The following is a 12,650-nucleotide window of genomic DNA, read 5'->3' on the forward strand; positions in this document are numbered from 1 at the left end:
TTTGACTTATGAATATCTAGGAGATTTATAAGTGTGGGGTTTGCAGATGCCTTGTAAGCCAGGCATAGATCACCCATCAGCAATCTATAAGAGACTGAGTAGAGGGAAATGGCTTTCAGGTGTTCTGCATAAGGGAGGTTTGTTATGCCTTGTATTCTTTTTGTAAGGAACCTCTGAGGTCACTCTAGTTACTGCATATACCTGGTCAGGTACATACCGAAGGGAGCATTGCACTCTATGAATTGTCTGATAAGGGTGTAATGCAGTGGGATAATGACTTCTTTGGACATAGATGCCATGTCTTTACTTATAAGTTTTACAAAGTAAAAGGATTTCCTCACCACTTTGGCCACATGGTTGTCAAAGTTAAGGCTACATTCTGCATGCATACCCAGATCCCTGACCACTGGGTTGACTCTTAGATGCAAAAGTCATGTATGTAAACTAACTTTGACATTTTAAAGGACAGATACAGGCCTTTTCTTGGGATACTGCTGAGATACTTTAATAGTGTAAAACTAAGTAAAATGGACTCTACTCATGTATATTGAACAGTAGACTGTGACCATGTACATTGTGTTAGAAATGAAGGAAAAAGAATATCAAAAAGTTCACTATTTACCCATTAAGTAGTCAGTGGTGCTCTCATCGACTGCATCGAAGTCTGCTTTCTTCCACACATAAACCGCTTTCTGTTTTAACAGACAAATGGTTATATCATTAGGCTTTTTTCAGCAGTGAAAAGGGGCTGTTTACTCTAATACAAAGGAATATTTTATTTACTTTTGAGTGACTAGACATTATGAGAGCAGCCTAACCTGGATCTCTCCTACTATTAAGAATCTTAAAAGCTGGTGAATTGTTTTTAAACAAATTTAGAAAATTTCTAAAGCCATAAACCTCATACTGTATAAATTTTCATAGAAATCCAGTCTATAAGATTTCACTTTCATTGAATGTCAAGAACTGAAGAATACAAGCAACATGCTCCCTGGCGATTCATTAAGGGGCCTAGCATGAGCCAAAAAGGGCATACTAAAAAGGTTCTTCTCCCACAGTCTGCCCTTTTGTAATTCAGATATATGTTAGCTGTGATGAGGTGTGACCTAATTACTGGCTAATTTGCATGCCTCTGAATCACATTTATTACCACAATGTGCACTGATCTGCACATTGTGATAGTAAACTGCTGCTCATGTGGGTGGTGGCATTCTCCCAAGTCACTGTCCCAGACAAACACAAATATACATAACATAAACACACATACACACCACAGTCCCTGTAATTGTCCCTAACCTGTCTACCCTCCTGTGGCTGAGTGCCTTTGTAGCATCTAAATAGTGTGCCCTGGTGTTCTAGTGTATCCCACCATAACCCCCCGATCTCCATTGTGCTGCTGCTGCCATTAAGGCATTTTAGCCCCCCCCCCCCCAGTGCCCCTAATCTCTGTAGTGTTGCTACTGTTGATGCTGTTACAATTACAGTACTTGCTGTAAGAGTATTCCTTGCTATTTAGAGTTTCTCCTCACTCCTGATCCCTGTAAAAAGTGGTTGAACATGGCATTTTGATTGTGTTCAATACCACAGTATGGTGAGGATTGCCTTGCTGATCTACACAGCTGAGTGATTTCTCGAATCGCTTAGCTAAGCAAATGCCTTCCTGTAGCCAGTTCCAGGGAGACAGCACATGGCTAATTAGCATATGCATCTCCCCTGAAAAACCTCTTTAGCATTCAGCATGGTGTCAGGGCCAGCCCAATATAGTGTTGCACATTTTTGTGGTAAAGGTCCATGCAGCACCATGTTTGGGCAGTTGCTGAACTGGGAAAACAAAAAGTGACATGTACACAGAAGTATAAACATCAGGTATACATCATGGCAACTTATAGAATCCTGGCCTGCATTTTAGTACTTAACTGAAATTATGGATAATGTGTTAAACCAATAAATAACTCATTCCTTCTAATGGAGCTTTGTAAGTTTGTTCTCTAGCTTCCAAGGGCTACATCTGAGTCTTTTGACCAAATAAAGTTATACTCTCACAGTTCAAACAAGTCATGGTTTCTCTAGATCCTTACATATTACAAGGGAGTGCAAATGTTAACTGTTCACAGCAAACTAATCTGGGTTTTAAATTAGATAAGTCACAATAAAGACAGCTAATACTAATTTCCCTGTTTTAGAGCACAAGTTGTTTACAACTTGGAATGTCTTAGTTAAAGTAAATGCCCTCAAGATAAAATCGACTCACGGCGACTCTGTGGGTATGCTCCATAGGGTTCATGTGGCATATTACAGAAGTAGATTGCCAGGCCTTTCTTCTGAGCAGATACAGCTGCTACCTAGTTGTGCCCCAACCAGCTTTCAAAGCTGGGTTGGTAAACCTGCTCCTTAAGCTACATGCTATCGGACTGGAGTTAGAATATGTTAATAACCAGTCCATCTACACATACTGTCACTAGAATTTTGTTACTCTAGCTGTAAACTTTAATCTGAGGCTAAGTATCTTTGTTGCTTGGTTGCTGAGATGTTTACAGAAACTTAACAATCATGACAATATAAATAGTATATGAACAAATAAGGAATAGGGAAAAATACCAATTATACGACCCCCCTCCATTAAATACTCAAAAACGTGCGTGCTGATTGGTCAGCGTGCACATTGTAAATCAGAGTTATAGTAATGGAAAAAGGTCCGGTCAGCCGGACTTTTTCCATTACTATAACTCTTTTTTTTACTGCAACGGAGAATGCAAGATCTCCTTTGCTTCACACTGTCTTGCTATGTTAAACGAGTTTAACATAGCGAGACAGCTTTAAAAAAGCAACGGAGATTCTCCGTTGCTTTTTTAAAGCTGTCTCTCTATGTTAAACTCATTTAACATAGCGAAACAGTTTTTAAAAAGCAACGGAGATCTTGCTTTCACCTTTGCGTTTTTCAAAACTGTCTCGCTATGTTAAATGGGTTTAACATAGCCAGACAGTTTTAAAAAAGCAACGGATATTCTCTGTTGCTTTTTTAAAGCTGTCTCGCTATGTTAAACTCATTTAACATAGCAAAACAGTTTTTAAAAGGCAACGGAGATCTTGCTTTCTCTGTTGCTTTTTTCAAAACTGTCTCACTATGTTAAATGGGTTTAACATAGCCAGACAGCTTTAAAAAAGCAAAGGATATTCTCTGTTGCTTTTTTTAAAGCTGTCTCGCTATGTTAAACTCATTTAACATAGCGAAACAGTTTTGGAAAAGCAACAGAGATCTTGCTTTCTCCGTTGCTTTTTCCCACAGCTCTGATGTACTGCGTAGGCATGCGCATGCGCAGTACATCAGAACTGCCACAGAATACCAGACAGCTGCGGAAGGGCAGGAAGGAGGCATTATACAATGCCATTATTTAAGAAAAGTAATTTTTTTCTTAAATAATGTTATTGTATAATAGCAATAACCCACTTCTGTGTGTGGGTAATGGTGGATTTACCCACGGTTGGCTTTGTTTGGCCACTCGGGCTTTGCCCTCATGACCAAACCACACCAACCGTGGGTAAATCCAGCATTACCCACACCCAGGCGTGGGTTATTGCTATAATAAAACATGACAACCATATTATAACATCCTCTAAAAGAAACATCAAAACAACCCCAAAATCTTCAGGACATCCATGAACAAACTTTTACATTGAGGCCAAATTACCAACCCCCACTCCTACAATAATACGGATTCCATTCCCACACAGTTTAACAGCTATTTTATACAGACTATATTGTTGTTCTTAAACCTTAATACTTCCACTTCCCTCTCAGTACCAACAGTCTCTGCTAAATATCGTCAGCTATATAACTTCAGGCCAGTAACTTTCCCCATCTTTAAAAAACTCATACACTAGTTAAAACCAAACACCCTAGCTGCTTAGCAACTCCCCTCAGACTACTTAAAAATGGGTGCAGATACAATTACTTTTTTATTCTCTATACTGATGAATAGATCTCTATCCAAAAATATGTTACTTCCATCTGTAAAAAATCACATTGGTAGCACATCTACAGAGTTTAAGTACAGACCCATTGCAATCCTCTTCTCCCTATCAAAAACACTTGAAAAATGTATTCATGCTCAGTTCCTACATCACCTAAATTCAAATAATTTGCTGTCTGAAATACAACATGTATATATTGAACCTAGTCAGCCACTGTAGCTACATAGCACATGCATATACGTTACTGAGCGTGTGCGAGATCAGTGCCATTTTGTGTAGTCAGTCAGTGTGAATGTAAGCTTGAATGGAGATGCACATGTGAGTGTGTTAGAAGTAACAAGTCAGTCAGTAATCATATGAAGTATGAAGTAGATATACAAGTTACAGCTCATGATGTGTGTATGCATAATACATGACATAAATGCATACCAGTCTCAGTGTGTCATTTGAATACACAAGACATGCGACTTGGTGTCAGAAATGAACCCGAAGTTGAAGCAGCTCACAAACCATGAGGCATGCAGTTAGAAGTGGAGTAACGTCCAGGAGTGAACTTGCAAACAGGTCAGTGGTTATTCAAAGTTACTTAAATTCATTTCAAGTGATTTTCAGTCACCAAACATATGGCATAGCATTCAAAGTGTTCAACATAATTTCTGAGATCTTCAAACTGTTTGAGATAGGGACATAATAATTAAAGTGTTTGGAATAATGTCCAATGTGTTTAATATGTTTGAAAAGGGTAAAATGCCCAATTTTTTTCACAGTGTATGACTTTTTCACAGTAACTAAGATTTTTTTGAATTGTTTGAAGTGTCTGGAGTATTTGAGGTATTTGCAGTGTTAAAATAAAGTATTTTTGGAGAGGTTGTTGTGCACTTGAGCAAAATTACAGGTACCAGGTCTATACTTATGTTTAAAAGAAATTTGTTGTTATGGCAGAGGGATTTTCTAGACCTGAAGGTCAGAGGGGTGTTTGGTAATAATACTGTTGTAGAACTGGCAAGTGTTTGAGCAAGAATATGATATTTTCATACACGCTGCAGTTTCTGATAAAGATGCATGTACAAGAGCATTTATACTTAGCTGGCTCAAAGACCATTGAAAAGGAATGTTTGTTTCTGTATGCACCTGCTGTGTATGCAGGGGAAGGGGAGAATATCATATTATGATATGGGCTGAAACGTGAGAAGACCCTGAGTGCTTAACAGGTGCATAGGTAGGTACTAGGCTATCGGCCCAAGGGCCTACGCAAGCCTAGCCAACAAGGTTCCCTGGCTTATGCCACCCAAGAAAGTTATTTTTCTATGCCACTGTCGAGCAGAGACACAGAAGTGATCCCCGGGGTGTATTTCCTATTTCCCAGCCACTCATCAAGATTTTTCTTGAAGAGTGCTAATGAGGAACTTTGCTTGACATAGATGGGTAGCTTATTCCAGAGTATAGGAAGTCTCTGGGACAGGAATCTATCACTCCAGCATGTCCTGCTTATTGTGGTGACAAGGTTTAAGTTCCTAGAGCATGTAGCTCGGAGGGATTGTAGCATATCCAACAGCTCTAGGTTTAACATAGCTTTATATGTCAGGCAGAGATCTCCTCGGAGTAGGTGATATGCTACAGAGTAAAGCTGGCGTTTTTTGAGACAGTCAGTGTAGGGCATCTGTTTGAGCCCAGTAATCCTCCTTGTGAGGTACTTCTGTAGCCTTTCCAGCTGCTGCAGATGTCTTGTGAGGTATATTCCAAAAGGGGTGTTGTACTCTATAATGGGTCTAATGAGGGCCGAGTAGAGGGGAACAATGACCTCTTTTTTCCTGGATGAGAACCCTTTTGTGATGAAGTGTGCCACATAGAAGGATTCCCTGACTACTGTGGTGATGTGATTATCAAAGGAGAGACTACTGTCCACCTGGGTCCCAAGGTCTCATCACACATTCGGCATTAAGTAGACTGATGTTTATGTGGTAGTTCATGGGTACAGAGTTTTTACCAAAGGGGATAACGATGCACTTTTTGGCACTGAGCTTGAGGCCATGCTTCTGATTCCAGGCATCTGTCTCAGTGAGGCCCTTCTGTAGGATGTCCACATCATTTGGGGACTTGACTATGGCTCCTAGTTTGCAGTCATCTGCAAACTTCATTAGCCAGAGGCCTTCTGTGTTAGCCTGTTCAGAGAAGTAGATACCAAACAGGAGAGGTCCCAGGACTGAACCCTGTGGTACTCACTTGTCACTGGTTTGAAGTCAGATTTGGAGTCTGCAACTTTTACAGTGTGGGTTCTGTCAGTGAGGCAGTTGGCAGCCCATCTTGTGACGTAGGGATTTATACCTAGTTTAGTGAGTTTAGCTATAATTCTAGAATGGGGGATGGTGTTGAAAGCCTTGGCGAGGTTAAGATAGGCTGTGTGAACCACCTTACCCTCGTCTACAGCTTTGGTGACTGCCTCAAAGAAGTCGATCAGGTTCAGAAGGCATGATCTGCCTTTCACAAACCCGAACTGGGTGGGGTCCAGAGTTTGGAGGTTACCAATGTCTTTGTTTATGAGTTCCATGATGATACTTTCCCTGGCCTTGCAGACCAGGCTTGTCAGGCTAATAGGGTGATAGTTCCCATGATCAGTGGTGGCTCCCCCATTGTGGAGTGGGATAACTGTTGCTGTGCATCATTCAGTGGGCACAAAGCCTGACATGAGATTATGACTGAACATGGTGCTTAGGTGGGGAGCCAGATCATTCTGAAGTTCATGTAAAACGCAGCCTGGGATGTTGTCCGGTCCCATGGATGCTGTGTTTTTGGTTTTGGAAAGTGCAGCTTTTACCTGCATAGATGTGATTACAGGGACTCTGCATTCTTCCTGTATAGATATGGGCACTTTAGGGGGTGAGGGGGGGTAAAGTTAGCAATGAACCTATCTGCTAGGATGTTGGCAATATCAGTTGGTTCTGTAATTTTTGTGCCGTTGTGCTGTAACTCAGACCAGCTCTGGGTGTTGCCATTGAGATTCTTGACATAGCTATCAAATGCTTTGTGGTTGTCCTTAGAATCAGTAGCGAATTTGTTTTCATAGCTAGCTTTGGAGGATCTTATAAGGGATCTCAGCTTCTTACTGAGGTTGACCAGGGAGCTCCTCCACTCATGGGATTTTACTCTTTTTTGCAACAGTTTCTTCTTTCTGTTGTAGAGATTGTTTATGGCAGGGGACCACCAGATTGGCTTCCTTTTTTTGGAGGATAGCGTCTTGGTTCTGTTTGGGATATCATGATCCTTGCACTTGTGTAAGTGCTTATACAGCACATTTGTGTAGGATTCTGCAGTCGTAACTGTATTGTCCATCTACATGGGTGTCATGAAGTTCACCACTTCTGTCTTAAGAAGCATGAAGTTGGCTTTGGCAAAATGTTTTACCGTGGTTTCCTTAATGGTGGGTATGGGCGGGATGTGGATATCTAGGGTGATTAGCTTATGGTCGGATCTGACTAACGAGGAGTTGACTTCAGGTGTGGAACAACGGTCACTCATGTTGGTAATGACTAGGTCTAGGATATTGTTGCCCCTGGTGGGGGTGTGGATAAGTTGATCCTGGGCATTGGAATTTATGAATACCAGAAAGCATTGAGTGAAGGAGTTGGTACATGAGTAGTTTTCCCAGTTAATGGTGGGGATGTGGATATCTAGGGTGATTAGCTTATGGTCGGATCTGACTAACGAGGAGTTGACTTCAGGTGTGGAACAACGGTCACTCATGTTGGTAATGACTAGGTCTAGGATATTGTTGCCCCTGGTGGGGGTGTGGATAAGTTGATCCTGGGCATTGGAATTTATGAATACCAGAAAGCATTGAGTGAAGGAGTTGGTACATGAGTAGTTTTCCCAGTTAATGGTGGGGTAGTTGAAATCACCCATTATTAGGGTGTTTGGTTGAACTCTAATATTTTCCAGTATATCAAGAAAAGAGGAGTGGGAATCCTGGGGCATGGTGGGGGATCTGTAGCAAGCTACAATTTGGATTGCAGTTTTGCCCAGAGTTAGTTGCACTTGGATAACCTCAGATGCATTATGCTGCGCAATTAGCCTGGAGGTGTGGATATCCTTAATGAATATGGACACACCTCCACCTTTGGTGTTCTGGTCTAGGTTAGATGGCCGAAAAGTGTGGTATGAGTTATGGCCTGGTAATGCATGCTTAAAACGTAAATTTTGAAAAATGTGTAACTATCAAACAAATGTTACAATGGAAAGGCACAAATTTTACACAAGAAATCAAAAGCCTGGTGAAACTATTGCAGCATATATTACTGACTAACAAAATAAAGCAAAAACATGCGGATTTGGTGATCTGTCAAGATGAGTTGATAAAAAAAATGTTGTTTGTGGTGTTAATGATGCAGTCACCTCCATCTTGCTATTTTTGATTACTGAGACGTGGCTGCATGACAAGATAAATGATAATGCAGTGAACTTAGAGAATTTTACGTTGTTTCATGCAGACAGAAAACATACACTGTGTAGAAAGGCCAGAGGAGGTGGAGTCTGCATCTGTGTTAACAAAAGATGGTGCAGCAACTGTGAAATCATACTATCTCACTGCTGTGAGAACTTAAGAATTCCTGTCCATTAAATGTGCACCATTTTACTTGCCCAGGGAGCTGAATGGGGTCAGTGGAACAATGGTGTATATCCCACCTAGTACTAATACTACTGAGGCTCTAAATAAACTATGCAATCACATGAGTGAGCTGCAGAGCAAATATCTTGACTTTGTAGACATGGCAGCTGGTGACTTCAATAAAGCAGATCTGAAAGAAGTACTCCCACACTGCCATCAGTATGTGAACATTCCTACAAGGGGGGCATAATGTCCTGGACAAGATGTACATAAACGTAAATAAAGCTTATAAGGCAGAAACTCTTACCATTATACCATCTTGCTATCACCAGCTTACAAGCCTGCACTGGTTATAGAGAGAAGCTCACGAAAAAACAAATCAGGGTATGGCCCGAGGGGACTATGGAGGCCCTCCAAGACTGCTTTGAAAGAACCAACAGGGATATGTGCATGGCGGCAGCCACAGTGAATCAGCATCTGAACACTGATGAATGCACAGAGGTAGTGATGGCATACATTTCATTCTGTGCTGATGGGGCAACAAATACCAAGAATATCACTGTTAGAGCTAACCACAAGCCATGGCACATCCCTAAGATACATGAGCTTCTGAAGGAGAGAAACACAGCCTAGAAGGCTAAGGACAAAGCAGCCCTAAGTGTAGCAAGAGGTAATCTGAGGAGGGGTGTAAAGGAGGCTAAGAGGGAGTATGGCAGAAAGGTACAGAGCCACTTTGAAGACATGAAGGATGCAAGGAGACTATGGAAAGGCATACAGGAGATCACGGACTACAAAATCAGGTCAGCACAATGTGAGGACAGCATTGAATTCCTGGACAGTTTGAACATATTTATTGATAGATTTGAGGAAAAAAACAATAGGTTGGCACTAAAGCTACCCAATGATGAGAAGGATGCGGTACTCAGCCTCAGCACAGAGGAGGTAAGAAGAGAGATAAGGAGAGTGAACCCCAGGAAGGCTGCTGTTCCAGATAACATATACTTGGCAAGGTGTTAAAAGGCTGTGCTGATCAACTATGCACAGTGCTTAAATAAATATATAACACCTCTCCTGCCATGGCAAAAGTACCCTCATGCTTCAGGGAAACTAACATCATCCCACTACTTAAGAAAACCACTCCCTCCAGCCCTACCAACTACAGACCAGTCACTCTGACATCCACTGTAATGAAATGTTTTGAGTGGCTGATCAAAAAGCATCTTTCATCATGCCTACGTCAAGAGCTAAGCGATCCACAGCTGATGCCATATCAGTAGCACTACACATCTCCCTTGAGCCTTTAGAGGGCAAAGATAACTATGTGAGGATGCTGTTCATAGACTTCAGCTCTGCATTTAATGTGGTGGTACCAATGCAGCTGATAGAAAAACTGGCACATTTAGGAATCAAACATCTCTGTAACTAGATGCTGGACTTCCTGATTGAGACACCACATAGGGTGTATACAGATAAGAACACATCAAAGTACATCAGGATTAACACTGGGGTTCCACAGGGATGTGTTCCCAGCCCACTGATATTCACCATCCAGACCCATGACTGCTATGCTAAGCACAAGTCCAACCATATCAGTCGTGGGGCTCATCACAAAGGAGGATGAAAGGGCATACAGAGAAGAGGTGGCGTCTCTGATCAGTTAGTGCGAGGGGAACAACCCTGACTATAATCTAAGCAAGACCAAAGATATTATCACTGACTTCAGGAAAAGGAAAACAAACCACCATGTGCTCAGGATCAATGGTGAGAGTGTGGAGAGGGTTAAGAGTATGACATTCCTTTGTGTACACATATCTGAGGATCTCTCGTGGTCAGGAAATACTAGCCAACTGGTCAAGAATGCGCACCACTGCCTTCACTTTTTAAGAAGGTTAAAAAAGCTAAGCTTCCTCCCCATATTCTCTCCATCTTCTATAGAGATGCAGTAGAGAGCATCCTCACCTGCAACTTCACAGTGTGGTTTGGAAGCTGCACAGTTATAGAAAGGAAGGCGCTACAAAGAGTGGTGACAGAAGCATCCAAAAGGCCACCAAACTAATGCAGGACAACACACATCCTACGCATGGACTGTTTAAGCATCCAGTATCGGGCAGGAGATATCGAAGCATCTGCCCCAGGACTACAAGATTCAGTAACAGTTTCTATCCTAGAGTGATTAGACTTCTGAACTCAGGCACTAGTCCCAGGGGTCTGGACACATAATAAGTCAATTTTTATTTATTTGTGTAGTATATACTTACATATATTCCAAGTAAGTGCAATATTTGTTTATTATATCCACAGTCAGCATTATTGCAATATTAGACAAATAGCATTTTAATCTGTAGTGTGCTTTGTATTACTTTAAATAGGGTAGTTAATTTAACTCAGGGGAGGATATTCTTTTCATATTTGAGTGTTGATAAATGTCTCTGCTGTTTCTTGCATGTATTGGTAGTAGTATTGTATTTATTACTTATGTTTATTCCTTTACTTGTGTGCTGTTTCACTTTCCTTTGTAATCTCAAGAATTGAGCTGATGCACAAACTCCCATTTAGGCTACATGTGTGTAGCTCTAAATGACAATAAAGTTTACTTTGACTTTGACTATATTTAATAATTCCATTAGTGAAGGGCACAACAAAAGTTAACAATTTGTCTCAAAAGTCAGAGTTACCTACATTATGTTCACTTCTACCTGTGGTAATGGTTTGTTCCGAATCATATAATGGAGGCACAAACCTAGTTGCCCTACCCATTAACAGAGGATAATAAGTCCTAGGGCATCCTTTGTCCCTTAACATATACTACAAATAATGTACTTCCTTTTCCAACATCTGGAAAGCACTTAGTTGTTTTATTCAAGTACAGGTATCTAGATGAAGTATTGTAGCTATCTAGTTTTGGTTGTGATTCGTGGTGTTATTTAGCTGGTATTCAATTCACTGTAGTTAAAGTTATCAAGCAATACAAGCTGGAATATATTAAATTACACCTTCCACAAAGTCAGAACAAGGACTATATCTGGTTTTTGAAGCAAATACTGGATTCCTGTTTCCTGTTACTGCTTTCACTGCAGTAGTGTTTTCAGAAAATGATTAACAAACTCCCAAGTCCAGCTCAAACAATACCTGGTCACGCTCATGTTCACCAGCAAGTTGAGACCTCAAGTAAAAGCACAAATGTCTTATTGACTATCGCTAACTTTTTGCCTTTCTCTACTTGAATCATTGCATCCCTAACAACTTTCCCTGCTGCATTTGAATCACTATATCTCTTTTTACCCCCCAAAGCACTTATCTTGCTCTTTTTAACTGCTTCCATCCACCCCTCTACCCCTCTTATAGATTCCTGGTATAACTAAGTTATAAACCTTCCAAGTACACCAGTCTGGAACATGCAGCCTAGAAAGAACAAATCATAAACCCTGCTCTCTCACTCAGATACTATTGCCTGTATCTACCTGTAAAATACTAATATCTCCTCTCATACATAATTTTATAACTTACTTCATTACAGCCCTTGAAGTTTTTACAAACCTGTGCAACATTAAAATTTTTCCTACACAATTTTATATCTAACTTCATTACATATCTTAAACTTCTTGCAAACCTTTCTGCAGTGAAATGTAATAACACTATACTTCTTTACAACAATGTTTTCCCTTCTGCAGAATCAGTCTATTAACTTCCAGAAGATTTTACAACTGGAACAACTGTACAGACTTCTAATTGCTGATGTAAATACTTTACTGTATATACCTGTCTTGTAATTATGTTTGTTGTTTCAGGAGGAAACATAGCTATTATTTTTCTGGGAACTGTCTGAAATTCAGTTGTTAATATAAATGTACTGTAGTGGATCTTTTCTCCCTAGGCATCTTCTGAAAATGGGCACTGTTCAATCGGACTTCCCCAGTCAACAAAGACAAATAAATAAATAATTAAATAAATATACATTTAATAACACTTTAGTTGCATTACACAGAGGTCAGTTATTAATACAGTTGTGCTGATCATCTAAGAATGGTTTGGGAATTATTAGTGTAACTATGAGCATAAAATATTAAACAACTAC

General features: G+C 40.5%; 1 protein-coding gene across 1 annotated transcript in view; it reads right to left on the reverse strand.

The window, feature by feature from the left end:
• Positions 1-12,650, reverse strand: part of LOC122801137 (intestinal-type alkaline phosphatase-like) — a 457,280-nt gene that overhangs the window by 168,554 nt on the left and 276,076 nt on the right. Inside the window, exon 6 of the mRNA XM_044070678.1 lies at positions 623-692. Coding sequence (XP_043926613.1) covers positions 623-692 — 70 coding nt within the window. The remainder of the gene's footprint in view (positions 1-622; positions 693-12,650) is intronic.

The sequence above is a fragment of the Protopterus annectens genome, chromosome 4.part1 (genome assembly GCF_019279795.1).
Source record: "Protopterus annectens isolate FY-2018-M chromosome 4.part1, PAN1.0, whole genome shotgun sequence".
NCBI classification, from domain to species: Eukaryota; Metazoa; Chordata; order Ceratodontiformes; family Protopteridae; genus Protopterus; species Protopterus annectens.